The 20,203-nt window shown below is 43.0% G+C and overlaps 1 protein-coding gene across 1 annotated transcript in view; it reads right to left on the bottom strand.

The window, feature by feature from the left end:
- Window positions 1-1,428: 1,428 nt before the first annotated feature.
- LOC143800729 (vomeronasal type-2 receptor 26-like) overlaps window positions 1,429-20,203 on the bottom strand; it is a 53,836-nt gene continuing 35,061 nt past the window's right edge. The window contains exon 3 of the mRNA XM_077281207.1: window positions 1,429-2,333. Within this exon, the coding sequence (XP_077137322.1) occupies window positions 1,429-2,333 (905 nt within the window). The remainder of the gene's footprint in view (window positions 2,334-20,203) is intronic.

Here is a 20,203-nt window from a genome sequence, read left to right as displayed (position 1 = left end):
TACTTCCAGTTCAAATTCATCATAGGCAGTGAATAACGATGAGTAAATCAATTCACAAAAGACTGAGTCAAATTTCTTGAAATTTGTGCTTTCAGGTGAAAAACTTGCCCGTCACCATTTCCCACACTGCTGAGGTGTCAGAGAGTGGGCTAATGTTCTTTTACATTTCCACATGGGCCTCCCCATAATGCACCACAGCTATTGTATCTTACAGATTATCATACCTTGTACGGTGGTGGTCAGTACCTGGATCATCACAGATCAGTGGTACGCAAAGGAGAATTGTTTGTATCCTTAGGTGTTTCCATCTCGAGTGTCACTTCGTATGTTTCTTTTTTTGTTTAGTTTAAGCTTTTATGGTCAGCCAAGATATCTACCTTTCTTTCTCTTTTATGTAGTAACTAATCCCTTATGGTCAACCGAGTGCACTCTCTCTCAACTGTTGCATGCAAACTCTTATGGTCCTCTAATTTTTCTCTCACACCCGTAAAGAGTAAACTCTTAGAGTTAGTGGGGTCCAGTCTCTATGACAGTGTTTACGTTATTATGGTCAGCAGAGTCTTCTCTGTCTTTTGGCTGTAAATTGTAAGGCTAGGTTCACATTGCGTTAGGGCAATCCGTTTAGCGCTAGCGCTAGTGGATTGCGCTAACGCAATGTTTATTTAAGGGCCGCATTAGGGGTCGCGTTAACGTCCCCGCTCTCGCAGATCTCCGATCTGCGAGAGCGGGGAACGGACCTCGGGCACACCGCGGATGCTGCAAGCAGCGTCCGAGGCGCGCCACAAAAGAACGGCACATCGCTAGCGCGAGCCGAAAAAGGCACGCGCTAGCGATGCGCTGCAGGCGAAATTTACATTGCTGTCAATGGGTGCGCTAACGGACCCGTTGCACGGTGCTAATTGCGACATTTTCGCCGTGCAACGCTGTCCGTTAGCGTGCACACATTAACGCAATGTGAACCTAGCCTAAGCTTTTATGGTCATCTCTCCTCTCCCTATATGTGTATTTTTCTAAGTAATTACAAACTGTCAAAAATTGAGTTTTATGGAAATTTCTTTTTCACAACTATAATATTTTGGAAAAGTTTGGAGTAGTTGGCAAATTGCAATTTCAAAATATCCACTCATCTCTAACAGTAGGCTGAGTAGCATGATTATTCTAGTTTTGCTAATCTGTGCTAACAATTTGACTTGTAGGTAATAATTTATACACGTAGTCATACAAATCACAATAATTTAATTGATATGGCGCCAACATATTCTGCAGCACTTTACTATTAAGCAGGGAAAAGTATAGACAATAAAACAATATAAAGTAACACATAGTTCGACAGTTACAGAAGTGAAGGCCCTGCTCACAAACTTAGTTAAGTTTATCTCTAGTCTTTCAATTTTTATTATTTTTTACCCTACTAAATTATTGAAGAAATTATATTTTTAATTTTTTATGCTGTTGGCTTTTTCTATTCATCTCAGGTTTCAGGAAAATAATGTAGCACTTTGGGAAAAATATAAAACTTAACAGTCCAGCACTCGATGCCAATATAGAAAAAACTTCTACTGCCACCATATTTTTCCCTTTGGTGCTCAGATAAGAAGGAACCATTGTTATCCAGACACTGCAGAATACGAGCATACTAAATGTGATGTACTTTGCTTCATTAAAGCGATCAGGTAATGTTCTAGCCAAATATGCTACACTAAAACTAACAACAGCCAAGAAGAATAGATAGCCTATAATTGCAAATAAACCAACTTGTGATCCTTCATTGCACTGAATGATGACCTTTCTTTGATAGGAATGTGTGTCCTGCTCCAGATAGGGGGGTGAAAAGTATAGCCAACAAATACTTATGATGACCTCAATGGATGAGGCCATCACAACTATTGAGTTGGTCACTTTTATTCCAAATAGCTTTCTCCATGGACTTCCAGGTCTTGATGTTTTAAAAGCCATGCAGACCATGATAGTTTTAGCCAAAACAGAAGACATTGAGATTGAGAAGATGATGCCAAAAACAATTTGTCGTAATTTACAGGTTCTTTCAATAGGACGACCAATAAGTAAAAATACACACAAAAAGCAGAACGAAAGTGATGTAAGTAGAACAAAGCTAATATTTTTGTTATTTGCTTTCACAATTGGTGTATCTCTGTGTGACACAAAAACTGCTAATATTATAACAGAGACTGACCAAAAAATAATAGAGATGGTCAATAATGGTATAGCAAGACTGTCAGAATAATCAAGGAATTCTTCAAATTTGGGAAGACATTGATCTCTTTTGCTGCTTGACCATTCCGTAGGCAAACATTGTATGCAGTTTTCACTGTCTGTAAAGACATAAAAAACAGGAATTATTTTTGATTGTCCATATGTTGACGTTGCAGTTTTAAAGTTTCAGGAATTAAATTTCAATTTTTTATGGTCAAATCTGGTACTTTGGATGTTGTGTATTCATCTCACCTAATTTACATGGATGTAATTATAATAATAATAATAATTTTTATTTATATAGCACCCACATATTCCGCAGCACTTTATTAAAAATATACACAATTATTTGACATATGCGGGAGTTTTGCAACAAATAATGAATAATAATTACTATATTTTAATAATCTTTAATTAATCACAATGGGTACATTCGATCCCAAGTGAGTTTGTTTTAATTATATTTCTGCAAGTATGGAAGGTAATAATAATAATTTTATTTCTATACCGCCAACATATTCAGCAGAGGGGACTGGTACAGACAATACAAGATATTACAGTATAACAATAATCATATAATACAACATATTCCAAGAGGAGTGAGGGCCCTGCCGCAAGCTTTCTATCTTTGAGAAAATAAAGGAGACATGAAAGGCGTTCTGACCAGCCATAATGTAATAAATTGGGTGTTCATGTAATGCTACATAAACTGGTCACAAACCAGAATCTGAAAAAGTACAGACACAGAGGGCTATTAAATGCATAAAGCATGGGAGAACATGATACGAGGGTCCTGCTTATGAAGAAATTTTGAAAGAGCAACCCAGGGCTAGTTAGATAAATGCCCTGGGGCGGTAGACAAGTCTGAAGAAATGCATTGGGGATTAATCAAATTATCCTGGGTAGTGCATTCCAAACAATTGTCGCAGCATGCTAGAAGTCTTGGAGACCGGAGTGGGAGGTTCTGATTTTTGAGGATGTTAACCTCAGGTCATTAGCAGAATGGAGGGCATGGGTAGGGTGGTAGCCTGAGACCAGGGAGGAGATGTAGGGTGGTGCTGAACAGTGGAGCGCTTTGTGGGTGAGGGTAATAAGCTCATATTGAACTCTGGAGTGGATAGGTAACTAATGCAATGACTGGCGCAAGGTAGATGCATCGGTGTAACAGTTGGCAAGAAATATGATCCTGGCTGCAGCATTCAAGACAGATTGGAAAGGGGAGAATTGGTAAGAGGGAGACAAAAATTTTATAAAATCGGATAAAATCTGTAACATTCGGTAAAAGTGCTGGAAAACATTTGCGTTGCCACAAAAGTATTTTCAGCAATTTAGCAATGATAATGGTGGTGTATCATGAGCATTTGGCACGTGTTTGATGAGGTGAGGGTTTTGCAGATCTCAGAGGTGCGGCGTTCTTGTAAACAGTATTTTTTTCCCTAACTTTATGTGTGCACATTGCAGCTAGCCAATCACTGACACAATGGCTTTTGTCATTGGCTGTTGAAATCACATTTTTTTCACTAGCTAAATGCGAAACAGCCTGCTGTACCTCACCTTGTCATTTTGTGCTTTTTTGATATGAAACTGACTGCAGACGTAAGGAACAGTAAAAAAATATAAAACATTTTCTGTTGCTAAATGAGAAACAGCCTGCTGTATCCAACTTTGTCATTTTGTGGCGGTGATATGAACCTGTGTGCAAACTGAAGGCAGATTTAAAAAATATATAATTTTTCAGTTGCAAACTTAGACAACGCGCAGTATCACACTTTGTAATTTTGTTGGTTTGAAATTAAGCTGAAGAGGTCTGATCCAGAGGCCACAAAAATTCTTCTGTTTCTAGTATCATACAGTAGAGGACCTGACTTTAACCTCTTCACGACCTCCGTCGTACTTGTACGGCGGAGGTCGCATCTTTTCCTTCAATGTGGGCTCCTGCGGTGAGCCCACATCAAAGCCTGGATATGTCAGCTGTTTTGTACAGCTGACATGTGCCCTCAATAGCGGCGGGTAGAATCACGAACCACCCGCCGCTGTTAACTAGTTAAATGCTACTGTCAACTGCTGACAGCAGCATTTAACAAGAGTTCCTGGCCGCAAAGCCAGAAGTACGCTCATCGCTGCCCACCGTCATGTGATCGGGGGTCATCAGTGCATTGGCATAACAACCAGAGGTCTCCTGAAGATCTCTATGGTTGTTGATGCCGGATTGCTGTGAGCGCCACCCTGTGGTCGGTTTTCATAGCAATGCAGCCATTCTACTACATAGGAGCTCCTATATACCAGAGCCGATCAGGCTATGGCAGCTTCTAGCCTCCCATGGCTATTGAAGCATGGCAAAAATAAAAAAAATGTTGTAAAAAATATGAAAAACGTTAAAAAATATAAAAATTTAAATCACCCCCTTTCACCCCATTCAAAATAAAACAATAAAAAAATCAAACCTACACATATTTGGTATTGCCTCTTTCAAAATCACCCGCTCTATCAATAAAAAAAGGATTAACCTGATCACAAAACGTCAAAAAATTCAAAATGCCAGAATTACGTTTTTTTGGTCACCGTGACATTGCATTAAAATGCAATAACGGGCGATCAAAAGTACATATCTGCACTGAAATGGTATCATTAAAAACGTCAGCTCGGCATGCAAAAAGTAAGCCCTCACCCAACGGCAGATTACGAAAAATACAGGAATCGGAAAATTGCATATTTTTTTTAGCAAAGTTTGGAATTTTTTTTCAACACTTAGGCAAAAAAGAACCTAGACATGTTTGGTGGCTACGAACTCGTAATAACCTGAAGAATCATAATAGCAGGTCATTTTTTAGCATTTAGTGGATCTAGCAAAAAAGTCAAACAAAAAACTGTTGTAGGATTGAACTTTTTTGCAATTTCACCGCACTTGGAATTTTTTTCCTGGTGTAGGATGCATTGTCTCTTTCACATACACCTCTTCTGCAGGACTGATTGCCTATAACTTACACACCAGGTCCATTGCTGCCCCTCGGTACATACTGTCATTCCAGCTGTGTTCCTCTGGCGGTTGGTCGGTGGAGCTCATCCCTCTTCCTGCTCCCACATCCCTTGGTAAACCCCATTGGAAGATGACTGCTATTAGCTCTGAACAGCCCTCTGTGCGGTGCTTGTGATTGGCTTAGCGTTTTGGGAGATGTAAGCAAGGTCTGTTGGGGAACACGCCCCATTTTACCAGGTTAGTGCAGTGGCGGCTTGATGCTCACACTGCGGGTTGTTGTATGTGGTTTGTGGACGATGCTGCATGGTGGACATGTCTGACTAGTCAGTGCCAGGCAGCAACCACATTGGAGCGGCCCAGAGTTTTGTAGGTGTGTGCCAGAGATAATAGGTTTGCAATCAGGACTGTGTCTGCTTACAGGACCACAACTCTGCCAGCCATCACTGTGTATCTGTATGTTTGTGCCAGGCCTGCCATTGCCATTAATGATCCTTGTTCTAGCTTCTTCTATGTGGTTCTTGTATGTGTGTGTGATGGCACTGACATACTTGCGTTAGGGGGGGGCGCCATTTTGTAGTTCACCTCAGGCAGCAGAGAGGCTAGGTTCACCCCTGGCTGCAATTTGTACTGTGAGTAAATTGATGCCACTTTCCTGGTTTCTGTCCCTCATTTGATGTGTTTTGGCAGGATTTGGGGCCTTTATGGGGTGTTGTGCATGCATTTCTTTTTGCCTCACATTGATTGTAATGGTGTTCAGTTATGTTCGGCGAATATTCGACAAATTAATCGGTGAGTATTGTAAATTTTGTGATCGTAATCCAAACCGAACATTGAAATATTCACTCATCTCTAATGATCACATGACCCTGACATCATGTCACAGTATGGTTTCGTTGTAGTCACATCGACCTGAAGAATAAAGTTGTCTAATCACTTTTACTGCACAAAGAATGGCATAAAAACAAATAAAACCAGTTCTTCAAAAGCTATTGATTTTTTCATGATGTCTCACAAAAATCGCAGTAAGGCTCAGCTCACCCTTCATCACTTAATCTGTGACTCTGTCGCATATTCCCCCTCTTTGGCCAAAGCCAGGGATTTTGGCACCTTCACTATCTAAACAGGGGACTCTGGACAGGGAATCTTTGTTCCCATGCAACCTCCCTGGCCTATGCTCCACATGGAAATTGAAGTTCTGGAGCACTAGAAACCACCTAGTTTGCTGGGAATTCTTCTCTTTCTTTTCCCTCATCCGTCTAAGGGGTGCATGACCAGATATTAGCCTGAACCATCTGCCTAACAGGTAATATCTCATGGTGTCGATAGCCCACTTGATGGTCAAGCACTCTCTCTCCACAATGGCGTAGTTCTTCTCACAAGAGAAGAGCGTCTTACTCAGATATAGGACTGAGTTTTCATTGCCACCTGTTTCCTGGGACAGCACAGCTTGTAAACCGACTTTGGAGGTGTCCTTTTGGAGCATAAACTCCTTCGTGAAGACTGATGCGACCAAGACAGGCTCCTGGCACAGGACTAGCTTCAGCTCCTGGAATGCCATCTCCGATTCAGAGGACCATTTGACCATTGTCAACGTTGTGCCCTTGAGAAGACCAGTCAGGAGGGCAGCTATCATGGTGAAGTTCTGGTTAAATTGCTGATAATATTGCACAATCCCGAGTAACCACCTGACCTACTTTTTGGAGACCGGCTGTGGCCACTTCTGGATTGCCTCCACTTTGTCTACTTGTGGTTTTATCTCACCTCTTCCAAAGATATAGCCCAAGTACTTTGCCTCCTCTTTCCTGGTTCTCCTTTTTCTTTTGGTTTATGGTAAACCCCGCTTTCTTGGTGCATTGAGTATCACCTGGACCTTCTGCAGGTGACTTCCCAAAACCGGGATGAAAATCACAATGTCGTCCAAATAAGTGGCAGCGTACTTCTGGTGAGGAACGTGAATCTGGTCCATAACTGTTAGGGTTGGTGGATTGCGCTAAATAAAATAAATAACAATACACAATTGCAACCTGGGGTCCAACGTGCAGAGATGGAAAACTGCTGCTTGAGTACAATGACGGAACATGTGCCAACGATTACTTGAACACACAGAAATGAAAGAACTGCTCTGCAACTGAGCTGTGTCGCTCGCGCACAGAAATGAAAGAACTGCTCTGAAACTGAACTGCGTCACTCACTCACAGAAACAAAAGAGATGCTTTGCAACTGAGCTGTGTCACTTGCACACAGAAACGGAGCAGATGCTCTGAGCTTAATACCCTGACTAGGGTTGTGCTTTCTCTGGAACTTTACTGAGCTAACCGCACACATGTAGGAACCAGATGCTAAGCCAAGCAGCTAATTACCCCCACTGATGCTAGCTGCCTGCCTAAGGCTATGTCGCAGCTGTTTTCATTCTGAGCCAATGTCAGTACGCCAGATCACCAGTGAGGCCAAATCAAGAGGTTACGCCCGTCATTTTACAAGCGCGCTTGGAGACAAAAAGACACCTCACACATATCCTGTGAGCAAGTCACTTTTATCTGATGTAATGCAGCAAGATGCAGTATTTTATACCATTTACAACAAATGTAACACACAATCTAATTCATGTATCCCCCACCATCACCCAGGGTCATACTGACCTTTATTTCTCACGTACCCAGAGCATGTTGTGGCTGACTATTGAGAACATACATGATAAGAAGTATAGTCTCCTTGAAGAGGAGACCATCAGATTACTGCGTCAACAGATTCTAGTAATTCTAGCAATTAAAGGCAAGAGGCACTTAAAGGCAACCTATTAACCCTTCTATATCAATTTACCGCTTTTGTAAATGGTATAACTTCTGCTATGGGGTCAGCTGATGTCCACAAAGGAGCTACTGTCTCATGGGTCTAGTACCCACAAGGGGGCTTTCTACCTGCTTCGCCCATCCACCCTCAGTGTGGACACTCACCTCCCCCATCAGCAGTGGCCATACGGGGCCTATGATACACTACAGAAGGTTCAGCCTTAGGTAATACATATAATAGCCCTTTTATGGCTACATAAAACAATAAGCCAAACAAAAAAAATTGCAAATTTGCAAGTCTGTAAAATACCAAAAAATAATCCATCCCTCTAGGCTGCTAAGCCAATCGGCTGGATTTAAAAAGGAGTCTCTATATTGTACTAGTCTTATTAAGAACCTTAAGGAACCAAGAAAATCTGAGTCCAAGTCTCCTTGTGCATGCAGTGTGGTGTTAATACCTTCCTTGGCTCCAGGGGTAAGGCTAAGTACAGCATAGTCCTTGCAGATACTGGGCTGTGTTTTTGTCCTTGTCGACATTTAAAAGTGTATTCAGTGTCTCTGTAAGGTGAAAACATCCTACCGCTGCCAGCAAGGTGATTAGAACAACAGTCTTTCTGCTGGTGAAAAGATCTTTTTGCAGTGACTGGCATGGATCCAGGTGGGCTTTCCCTCAAGTTTCACTGAGGTGAATGTGGTCAGCTGGACTTTAAACAGGGCCATCAAACCGTGGGTCTAGGCTCCTTCTCACGTGTCTGTGTATGACCACCCAATCACCTGGATTCAGCAGATGTACGTCTGCACTGGCATTAGGATCTGGAATGGATGAAAACACATGTTTATACACAACATTAAGTCTTTTCTGTAAGGCCTGGACATGGGCTGTCATAGCACCGAGTTGCATTTGTAGCACCTGTGGGAAGTACAGACCAGTCTCTGGCAAACTACTAAACAGGACTACAAAAGGAGACGAGCCTGTCTTTCTATTTGGAGTGTGTCTGACTGACAAGAGTGCAATAGACAAGCACTCTACCCCGCTCTTTCCTGTGTCTGCCATGGCCTTTGAATTTTCAGTTTAAGTGTCCCATTTAGTCTTTCCACTTTCCCACTACTTCGTTGTCTATATGGTGCATGATATGCTTGCTGTACTCCCAGGGCCTGCATGACTTTCCTCATTATTTCTCCCGTGAAGTGTGTGTCCCTATCGCTCTCTATGGTTTCTGGACACCATACCTGCAGATCAGTTCTTTCATCAGTTTGTCTGCAGTCACTTTAGCATTTGCACATTTTACCAGATAGGCTTCCAGCCAGCCAGCGAAGAGATCTACGCATACTAGGACATTTTTTTTTCCACACACTCATACCTTGGGTAGCTGTATGTAGTCAGTCTGCAGTCTCTGAAATGGGTAGAGAGGCCTGGGTGTCACTTTCTTAGGGATTTTTACTGTTTTACCTGGGTTGTGCTGTGCACAGATGAGGCATGACTGTACGAGCTTTGCGGCTGCGTAACTGAAACCAGGAGCGATCCAGAAGGCATCTACCATGGACATATGTGACATTTTGAGGTGTGAGTGGGGCCATCTGTTGCTTGCACCATAATTAGGAACATGGACCTTGGTATATACAATTTATCCTTATTCTCCCAAACTCCTTGTGAGTTCAGCTCGGCTCCTATTTCCCCCCCTGTTCCTTCTCTGTTTGGGCAGCTGGAGGGATTTCAGGACATCTAGGCTCAGTGTGGCTGGAATACGCTGACTCCCTGCCACTGTCCACTGCTCCCTAGGCCGCCTTGCTGCTACTTTAACAGCCTCGTCCACCCTTCTGTTGCCCTCTACCTTCACAGAGTCACCGTCCGTGCGTGCTTTTACCTTGACGATGCCAACCTGGACTGGTAACATCATTAATGCCTCCACTAATTGTTTCACCAGCTCTGCATTTTTAACCCCTTCCCGACATTTGACGTACTATCCCGTCGAGGTGGGGTGGGCCCGTATGACCGCCGACGGGATAGTACGTCATCACGGATCAGCGGCGCTCACGGGGGGAGCGCGGCCGATCGCGGCCGGGTGTCAGCTGCATATCGCAGCTGACATCCGGCACTATGTGCCAGGAGCGGTCACGGACCGCCCCCGGCACATTAACCCCCGGCACACCGCGATCAAACATGATCGCGGTGTACCGGCGGTATAGGGAAGCATCGCGCAGGGAGGGGGCTCCCTGCGGGCTTCCCTGAGACCCCCGGAGCAACGCGATGTGATCGCGTTGCTCTGAGGGTCTCCTACCTCCCTCCTCGCCGCAGGTCCCGGATCCAAGATGGCCGCGGCATCCGGGTCCTGCAGGTAGGGAGGTGGCTTACCGAGTGTCTGCTCAGAGCAGACACTTGGTAAGCCTGCAGCCCTGCACAGCAGATCGCAGATCTGGCAGAGTGCTGTGCACACTGCCAGATCAATGATCTGTGATGTCCCCCCCTGGGACAAAGTAAAAAAGTTAAAAAAAATTCCCCACATGTGTGTAAAAAAAAAAAAAAAAAAATATCCTAAATAAAGAAAAAATATATATATATATTATTCCCATAAATATATTTCTTTAGCTAAATAAAATAAAAAAAACAATAAAAGTACACATAGTTAGTATCGCCGCGTCCGTAACGACCCAACCTATAAAACTGCCCCACTAGTTAACCCCTTCAGTAAACACCGTAAGAAAAAAAAAAAAAAAACGAGGCAAAAAACAACGCTTTATTATCATACCGCCAAACAAAAAGTGGAATAACACGCGATCAAAAAGACTGATATAAATAAGAATGGTACCGCTGAAAACGTCATCTTGTCCCGCAAAAAACGAGCTGCCATACAGCATCATCAGCAAAAAAATAAAAAAGTTATAGTCCTGAGAATAAAGCAATACCAAAATAATTATTTTTTCTATAAAATAGTTTTTATCGTATAAAAGCGCCAAAACATAAAAAAAATGATATAAATGAGATATCGCTGTAATCGTACTGACCCGACGAATAAAACTGCTTTATCAATTTTACCAAACGCGGAACGGTATAAACGCCTCCCCCAAAAGAAATTCATGAATAGCTGGTTTTTGATCACTCTGCCTCACAAAAATCGGAATAAAAAGCGATCAAAAAATGTCACGTGTCCGAACATGTTACCAGTAAAAACATCAACTCGTCCCGCAAAAAACAAGATCTCACATGACTCTGTGGACTCAAATATGGAAAAATTACAGCTCTCAAAATGTGGTAACGCAAAAAATATTTTTTGCAATGAAAAGCGTCTTTCAGTGTGTGACAGCTGCCAATCATAAAAATCCGCTAAATAACCCGCTATAAAAGTAAATCAAACCCCCCTTCATCACCCCTAGTTAGGGAAAAATAAAAAAATTAAAAAATGTATTTATTTCCATTTTCCCATTAGGGTTAGGGTTAGGGCTAGGGTTGGGGCTAGGGTTGGGGCTACAGTTAGGGTTGGGGCTAAAGATAGGGTTAGGGTTAGGGTTTGGATTACATTTACGGTTGGGAATAGGGTTGGGTGTGTATGGGTTAGAGGAGTGGTTAGGGTTACTGTTGGGATTAGGGTAAGGGGTGTGTTTGGATTAGGGTTTCAGTTATAATTGGGGGGTTTCCACTGTTTAGGCACATCAGGGGCTCTCCAAACGGGACATGGCATCCGATCTGAATTCCAGCCAATTCTGCGTTGAAAAAGGAAAACAGTGCTCCTTCCCTTCAGAGCTCTCCCGTGTGCCCAAACAGGGGTTTACCCCAACATATGGGGTATCAGCGTACTCAGGACAAATTGGACATCATCTTTTGGGGTCCAATTTATCCTGCTACCCTTGGGAAAATACAAAACTGGGGGCCAAAAAATAAGTTTTGTGGGAAAAAAAAGATTTTTTATTTTCACGGCTCTGCGTTGTAAACTGTAGTGAAACACTTGGGGGTTCACAGTTCTCACAACACATCTAGATAAGTTCCTTGGGGGGTCTAGTTTCCAATATGGGGTCACTTGTGGGGGGTTTGTACTGTTTGGGTACATCAGGGGCTCTGCAAATGTAATGTGACGCCTGCAGACCAATCCATTTAAGTCTGCATTCCAAATGGCGCTCCTTCCCTTCCGAGCTCTGTCATGCGCCCAAACAGTGATTCCCCCCCACATATGGGGTATCAGCGTACTCAGGACAAATTGAACAACAACTTTTGGGGTCCAATTTATCCTGATACCCTTGTGAAAATACAAAACTGGGGGCTAAAAAATCATTTTTGTGAAGAAAAAAAAAAGAATTTTTATTTTCACGGCTCTGCGTTATAAACTGTAGTGAAACACTTGGGGGTTCAAAGTTCTCACAACACATCTAGATAAGTTCCTTGGGGGGTCTAGTTTCCAATATGGGGTCACTTGTGGGGGGTTTGTACTGTTTGGGTACATCAGGGGCTCTGCAAATGCAACGTGACGCCTGCAGACCAATCCATTTAAGTCTGCATTCCAAATGGCGCTCCTTCCCTTCCGAGCTCTGTCATGCGCCCAAACAGTGGTTCCCCCCCACATATGGGGTATCAGCGTACTCAGGACAAATTGGACAACAATGTTTGGGGTCCAATTTATCCTGATACCCTTGTGAAAATACAAAACTGGGGGCTAAAAATCATTTTTGTGAAAAAAAAAAGAATTTTTATTTTCACGGCTCTGCGTTATAAACTGTAGTGAAACACTTGGGGGTTCAAAGCTATCAAAACACATCTAGATAAGTTCCTTAGGGGGTCTACTTTCCAAAATGGTGTCACTTGTGGGGGGTTTCAATGTTTAGGCACATCAGGGGCTCTCCAAACGCAACATGGCGTCCCATCTCAATTCCAGTCAATTTTGCATTGAAAAGTCAAATGGCGCTCCTTCCCTTCCGAGCTCTGCCCTGCGCCCAAACAATGGTTTACACCCACATATGGGGTATCAGCGTACTCAGGACAAATTGCACAACAATTTTTGGGGTCCAATTTCTTCTCTTACCCTTGGGAAAATAAAAAATTGGGGGCGAAAAGATCATTTTTGTGAAAAAATATGATTTTTTATTTTTACGGCTCTGCATTATAAACTTCTGTGAAGCACTTGTTGGGTCAAAGTGCTCACCACACATCTAGATAAGATCCTTAGGGGGTCTACTTTCCAAAATGGTGTCACTTGTGGGGGTTTCAATGTTTAGGCACATCAAGGGCTCTCCAAATGCAACATGGCGTCCCATCTCAATTCCAGTCAATTTTGCATTGAAAAGTCAAATGGCGCTCCTTCCCTTCCGAGCTCTGCCCTGCGCCCAAACAATGGTTTACACCCACATATGGGGTATCAGTGTACTCAGGACAAATTGCACAACAATTTTTGGGGTCCAATTTCTTCTCTTACCCTTGGGAAAATAAAAAATTGGGGGCGAAAAATCATTTTTGTGAAAAAATATGATTTTTTATTTTTACGGCTCTGCATTATAAACTTCTGTGAAGCACTTGTTGGGTCAAAGTGCTCACCACACATCTAGATAAGATCCTTAGGGGGTCTACTTTCCAAAATGGTGTCACTTGTGGGGGGTTTCAATGTTTAGGCACATCAGGGGCTCTCCAAATGCAACATGGCGTCCCATCTCAATTCCAGTCAATTTTGCATTGAAAAGTCAAATGGCGCTCCTTTCCTTCCGAGCTCTGCCATGCGCCCAAACAGTGGTTTATCCCCACATTTGGGGTATCAGCGTACTCAGGACAAATTGTACAACAAATTTTGGGGTCTATTTTCTCCTGTTACCCTTGGTAAAATAAAACAAATTGGAGCTGAAATAAATTTTGTGTGAAAAAAAGTTAAATGTTTATTTTTATTTAAACATTCCAAAAATTCCTGTGAAACATCTGAAGGGTTAATAAACTTCTTGAAAGTGGTTTTGAGTACCTTGAGGGGTGCAGTTTTTAGAATGGTGTCACACTTGGGTATTTTCTATCATATAGACCCCTCAAAATGACTTCAAATGAGATGTGGTCCCTAAAAAAAAATGGTGTTGTAAAAATGAGAAATTGCTGGTCAACTTTTAACCCTTATAACTCCGTCACAAAAAAAAATTTTGGTTCCAAAATTGTGCTGATGTAAAGTAGACATGTGGGAAATGTTACTTATTAAGTATTTTGCGTGACATATGTCTGTGATTTAAGGGCATAAAAATTCAAAGTTGGAAAATTGCGAAATTTTCAAAATTTTCGCCAAATATTCGTTTTTTTCACAAATAAACGCAAGTTATATCGAAGAAATTTTACCACTATCATGAAGTACAATATGTCTCGAGAAAACAATGTCAGAATCGCCAAGATCCGTTGAAGCGTTCCAGAGTTATAACCTCATAAAGGGACAGTGGTCAGAATTGTAAAAATTGGCCCGGTCATTAACGTGCAAACCACCCTTGGGGGTGAAGGGGTTAATGGGCTTACCGGCTGATGTAAGAAACGTTCTGCTTCTCCAGATAGGGCAATAATCATGGGATATTCCCCATGCACAATTCGAATCTGTGTAAATATTAGCGACTTTACCTGCAGCAGCTCTACACACCTCATTGAGTGCCTTCAACTCTGCCTTCTGCACTGACATGTGAGGAGGGAGTGGTTCAGCTTGGATTACCTCATGTGAGGATACTACTACATGTCCAGTGTAGAACTGCCCATCCAGGTGGTATCTGGAGCCATCTACAAAAATAAAAACCTCAGAATATGCATTAGGAACAGTTTTTTTTCCATGAACATATGTAAAACCCACTGTCTCCTGACTCATCAGTTCCTATGCAGTCATGTTCGTGCATCATGTCACTAAAGTACTCTTTTTTTTTTTTTTTTTTTTTCAACGTTGTCACCAATTCCCCCTTTTCTGAATCCACAGGCAGATGAATGACTGGATTCAGAACATTATATCTTTTGAGGGTGACGTATTCAGGAATTAATATTTGAGCACATTCAAGTCTGATCTGTCTAGCCACAGACAGGTGTTTTGGTTGAACTTGTACGAGTATGGCATTAATGTCATATGGGGAACAAATTGTCAAAAGAAAAAGTCAGTGTGAGCTCACATGCCTTTCGGTAATACAGCAGCTCTTACAGCACGGACACATATAGGAGACCTTCTAGTCACTGGGTCTAATTGTGCTGAGTAGTAAGCTATTGGTCTCTGTTTTCCTCTATGCTGTTGTGTCAGCACTGCCCATTTTTTCTTTTTTTTTCTTTTAATCAGGAGTCTAATACCTTTAGAAATATTGTGGCCTAAAAATGTCACCTTTTGTTTGTAATACTGTAGTTTGTCACGTGAGACTCTGCAACCCTTTTCTGCTAGAAAACCACAGCAAGGACATCTGGTCCGGGCAGCAGAGCAGGAGGTCATCCACGTACTGTAATAGTACAATCTGTGGATGAGGTGAAGAATGCATTTGCCAAACCAGTGATTGCGAAACATTTTGACGTGGCTGGGATTTGTGACCGTACGGTGTGTGTATTAGGGACAGTTGAGGTCACACTCACTGTAACATCATTAATAGCCTGTAAGTCATGAACTATTCTGTAAGTGTCAGGGGAACCCTTGGGTCCTTTTTCTTCTTAATGGGATACAAAGGTGTGTTGCAGGGGGGAGATCTCTGCACCAGAACCCCTGCCTTAACATACTCTTTAATATCCCTGCTCAGGGCCATTGATTTGACTAGGCTCAAGGGGTATTACTTTAACCGAAAAGGAGTGGTTCCTTCTTTTAATTTATCATGACAGGGGGAATGGGCACCTGACCCACATCAGATTTTCCCCTTGCCCAAACGGTGTCTGGTACCTGAGTCTTTTTCCTGTCCTTAGACATTCTGGTGTCAGGTGTTACTTTCAATACTCTTGCCATATACACCAGTTCTGCAATATTACACAAGTGTTTATATAAATCACACATTAATGTCCAAATATTATTTATACGCGTATTTGATTGGGTAGAGTGTCCCTTAAAAAAAAACTAAATTTGATTCACAAAATATGTTACCAAAAGAAAATTATATATATGAAAATATATATAATTACGAAATACTGAGTCATAAAATGGGGGAGCACAATGCCATAGGCCACAGCAAAGTACAAGCTTATTCTAAGAAGGTAGCAGCCCTATGTAAATCCATAACTAACAGTTCCAAATACAAAAAGAAGGGATTTGAAAAATACCAAATATCAATACCAGTTGCTTGCGATAAGGTATAAGAAGTGGAAAAGACAAATAAACAGTGACTATGGTTTGAGCCAATATAATGATTGGCTAAAAAAAACCTATATATCATATGAAGACAACCTACACTCACCGGCCACTTTATTAGGTACACCTGTCCAACTTCTTGTTAACACTTAATTTCTAATCAGCCAATCACATGGCGGCAACTCAGTGCATTTAGGCATGTAGACATGGTCAAGACAATCTCCTGCAGTTCAAACCGAGCATCAGTATGGGGAAGAAAGGTGATTTGAGTGCCTTTGAACGTGGCATGGTTGTTGGTGCCAGAAGGGCTGGTCTGAGTATTTCAGAAACTGCTGATCTACTGGGATTTTCACGCACAACCATCTCTAGGGTTTACAGAGAATGGTCCGAAAAAGTAAAAAAATCCAGTGAGCGGCAGTTCTGTGGGCGGAAATGCCTTGTTGATGCCAGAGGTCAGAGGAGAATGGGCAGACTGGTTCGAGCTGATAGAAAGGCAACAGTGACTCAAATCGCCACCCGTTACAACCAAGGTAGGCCTAAGAGCATCTCTGAACGCACAGTGCGTCGAACTTTGAGGCAGATGGGCTACAGCAGCAGAAGACCACACCGGGTACCACTCCTTTCAGCTAAGAACAGGAAACTGAGGCTACAATTTGTACAAGCTCATCGAAATTGGACAGTAGAAGATTGGAAAAACGTTGCTTGGTCTGATGAGTCTCGATTTCTGCTGCGACATTCGGATGGTAGGGTCAGAATTTGGCGTAAACAACATGAAAGCATGGATCCATCCTGCCTTGTATGGAGCATCTTTGGGATGTGCAGCCGACAAATCTGCGGCAACTGTGTGATGCCATCATGTCAATATGGACCAAAATCTCTGAGGAATGCTTCCAGCACCTTGTTGAATCTATGCCACGAAGAATTGAGGCAGTTCTGAAGGCAAAAGGGGGTCCAACCCGTTACTAGCATGGTGTACCTAATAAAGTGGCCGGTGAGTGTAGAAATACACGGTAACTATACCATCTTGTGCAAGGAAACTACTAAACTGGTAAATGAATGGAATTAAGTGTAACTATAATGGGGCATGATTTACCTGTGGTATAATGTGCACATGAAAGACCCTGGAGTCCCTCTGCCCCAAGTGTTTGTATGAAAGGGGACTTGTGACTGTAATACCCTCAGGAGAGTACTGTATGGTGGCCTAGCCAGCACTCAACTCTGCTCCCAGCAAAATCATAGGGGTATTGTCACTAACAATAAGTTTGTAAGCACCTCTTGGCTGTCTCGTGATTCTAGTCTTATTTGTTTAGTTATAGGGGCTTCAGTCGCTTGTCCCTCTACCCTCACATATTCCACAGTCTCATCAGTAATCATGTCTGGCATTATCAAGTCTTTGTGTACCACAGTTCCCGGCTGCCCCAGTGTCAGTCAAGAATTCTGTCTCTTTCTTCCCGGCATTGTTATGGTGGTCATCAAGGCAGGACCAGGTCCGGAGGGGGCAAGAACAGGGCACACATTTGTCACTGGGTTGTCAGTTTCCTAGTCTGAAGGTGAAGGAGGTGGAAGATTGGTCTGAGTGTCCATTTTCTCTACAATTCCAGCACTTCACTGTTTCTAAGTCCTTAGGTCCCTTACTACGTCTCTACTGTTTTCCTTGTATTCCAGCATACATGACACATCGTCTTATTGTCCTAGTTTGTTCAACTCCTTTAGGAACCTTCAGGTCTTTTGGATTCACATTTCTCCATTCAGGTCTGGCTGTCTGTACTGCGTCTCGTAAGCCTTTGGTCATACCGTCTGTTAGGGATCGAGTTTCCCCCTCTGCACAGGGGGAATCTCGGGCCATCTCCGCTGCAGTCTCCCATTCTTCTCCTGCCGCAGTGGAGCCTGCTCAGCGGAGACGTCGGTCCCAGCGTCTCGCTCATGCTGACTCTGTGCAAAGAGTTACTGCTGCTTTTCCTGCTTCTGCCATTGAAGCCAGTGTTGGGCAGCGGCGAACAAACGCTTCTGGGACTAAGTCCTGCTTTTCCCGTTCTGAGCATGCCCAGGGTAAGATCTCTCAGTGGAGATCAAAAGTCACATGTTCAGATACTGCAGTCTAATCTATTGGTCCTTTTAGGAAGGTCCTGTAGGTGCGCAGGCTCTGTAGCAGCCTCTCATTGGTCTTCCTAGGAAGGTCCTGTATGTGCTGCAACTATTTAAGGCTCGCATGGCCGTGTCTTTCTAAAGTTATTTGCTTTGTGCCAGTGTGGTCATGTGAGTGTGTGTTCAGGGACCCGGATGAAATAAGCCCCTAGAATGCTGGCTCCTCCGGTGAGGAGATTGTGTGTGTATGTATTCAGGGACCTGGCCGAAATAAGCCCTTAGAATGCTGGCACCTCCGGCGAGGAGTTATGTGTGCATGCATGACCACTGACTGCTCTCTTTTGGGTAGTTAGCCTGCGTCTCTGTGAAGTCAAACAGGACACAGAGCTTTGCTTTCTCGGCTACTCTGTGAAACTAACAGAGCTAGTTCATACCGCCATATAGTGCCGCTGTTTACTAGCAGCATGTTCTCCTGCACGGTGGACCCCGGGCTGCGAACGTATCTACTTCAATAAAACATTTAGATTTACTCGGTGCGTTCCGCTAGCCTTAACACCGTCAATGAATGTATTTACCAATATTTTAACATCAAGTGGGTTTACTGGACTGTACCCCATGTCTGCCCATTTCAGCTGTAACCGTCAAAAGTACATCTCTACACTCTCTCCTTTTGTCACATCTGTAAAAGTCTTAATTTGCGTCCTAGTACGTCACCTGCTTTTGTGCTCACTAACTCCCTAGGTCTGCCCAGGTGTACTTATATGTACATAATATTGTCTTTATTTGTTTGTAAAAATGGGAAAGGTTGGTTCTCAGGGTCAGCCAATTGTTTTAGCGTAGCTAGCTAGTCAGAGGGCCTCCAGGGATAATACTCCTATATCTGTCTTTCCCTACCTGATGTGGTTGGTTCTCTGGTGGTGGGGGTGACTAGATGTCCGGTTGGGGGTGACATGACATGCTGGTCTACAGTTCCTTCCCAAAAGGAGTACTGTCAGCTTACTCCCAAAAAGTCAATGTCCCCACTACCCACTAACCACTATCCTGTGTCAGCTTCTTATGTCACTACATGTGATCTTGTCTGGACAGAATTCAGTGCAATTCACTTACTATTATTCCTCCCTTGTCTGTGCCTTTTTGTACATCCAAACATCCACACACTGGCATTTTTGCCTTTTTCAATATTGGTCCCACATCTTTCACTGCTTCCCTTTTCAATCTGTATAGCGGTTCTGGATCCCATTGGGGGCCTTGACTGCACACAGAATAAGTTGCCCATGGCTTCAACGTATCCACTCAAACAACTCACCTTTATTCTGCAAATGCCCTTTTTAGTGTGCCTTGCCTTCACCAGGTGGCCACACGTGACAAGTCAGAGCGAGTTTCAAGGTTTAGCGGGCAGGTTAAAACCACCTACCACTCGGTAGCCCTAAAGGATTTAGCGGGCAGGTTACTCCACCTACCACCCGGTAGATCAGCTGGCTAGCACAGCTCCATGGAACGGCAAGGTTACACCACCTATGTGCCGTAAGCTGACTGTAGCAGGAAAACTCTCACCTACTACATCAGCTGTGCAGTTGGCTACCTCCTCTGTTGATCCTCAATTTGCTATATATCAATCACTCAACTTGAAGCAGGTGAATCTTTTACCAATCTTTTCAATCACTTACAAGTTTCCTTCTAAAACTAGGCACAGTTCTTTTCACTTTCAACTTCCAACTTCAACTTACAATATTTCTTTCTACTTCAATACATACAGTACTATTGCTTTAAACACAAATCTCTCAGCGTGTACTAAACCAAGGACAGAATATTTGAGTGCAGCTCCATGCCCCCCTTCCTCTGGCACTCAGGACAGATAAGGACAGATAGGAGAAATCACAAGCAATTCGTGCAGGGGTTCGACT

This window comes from Ranitomeya variabilis, chromosome 1 (genome assembly GCF_051348905.1).
Source record: "Ranitomeya variabilis isolate aRanVar5 chromosome 1, aRanVar5.hap1, whole genome shotgun sequence".
Classification (NCBI taxonomy): domain Eukaryota; kingdom Metazoa; phylum Chordata; class Amphibia; order Anura; family Dendrobatidae; genus Ranitomeya; species Ranitomeya variabilis.
The sequence above is the reverse complement of the archived record's forward strand: the minus strand, read 5'-3'. Positions and strand labels throughout refer to the sequence as shown.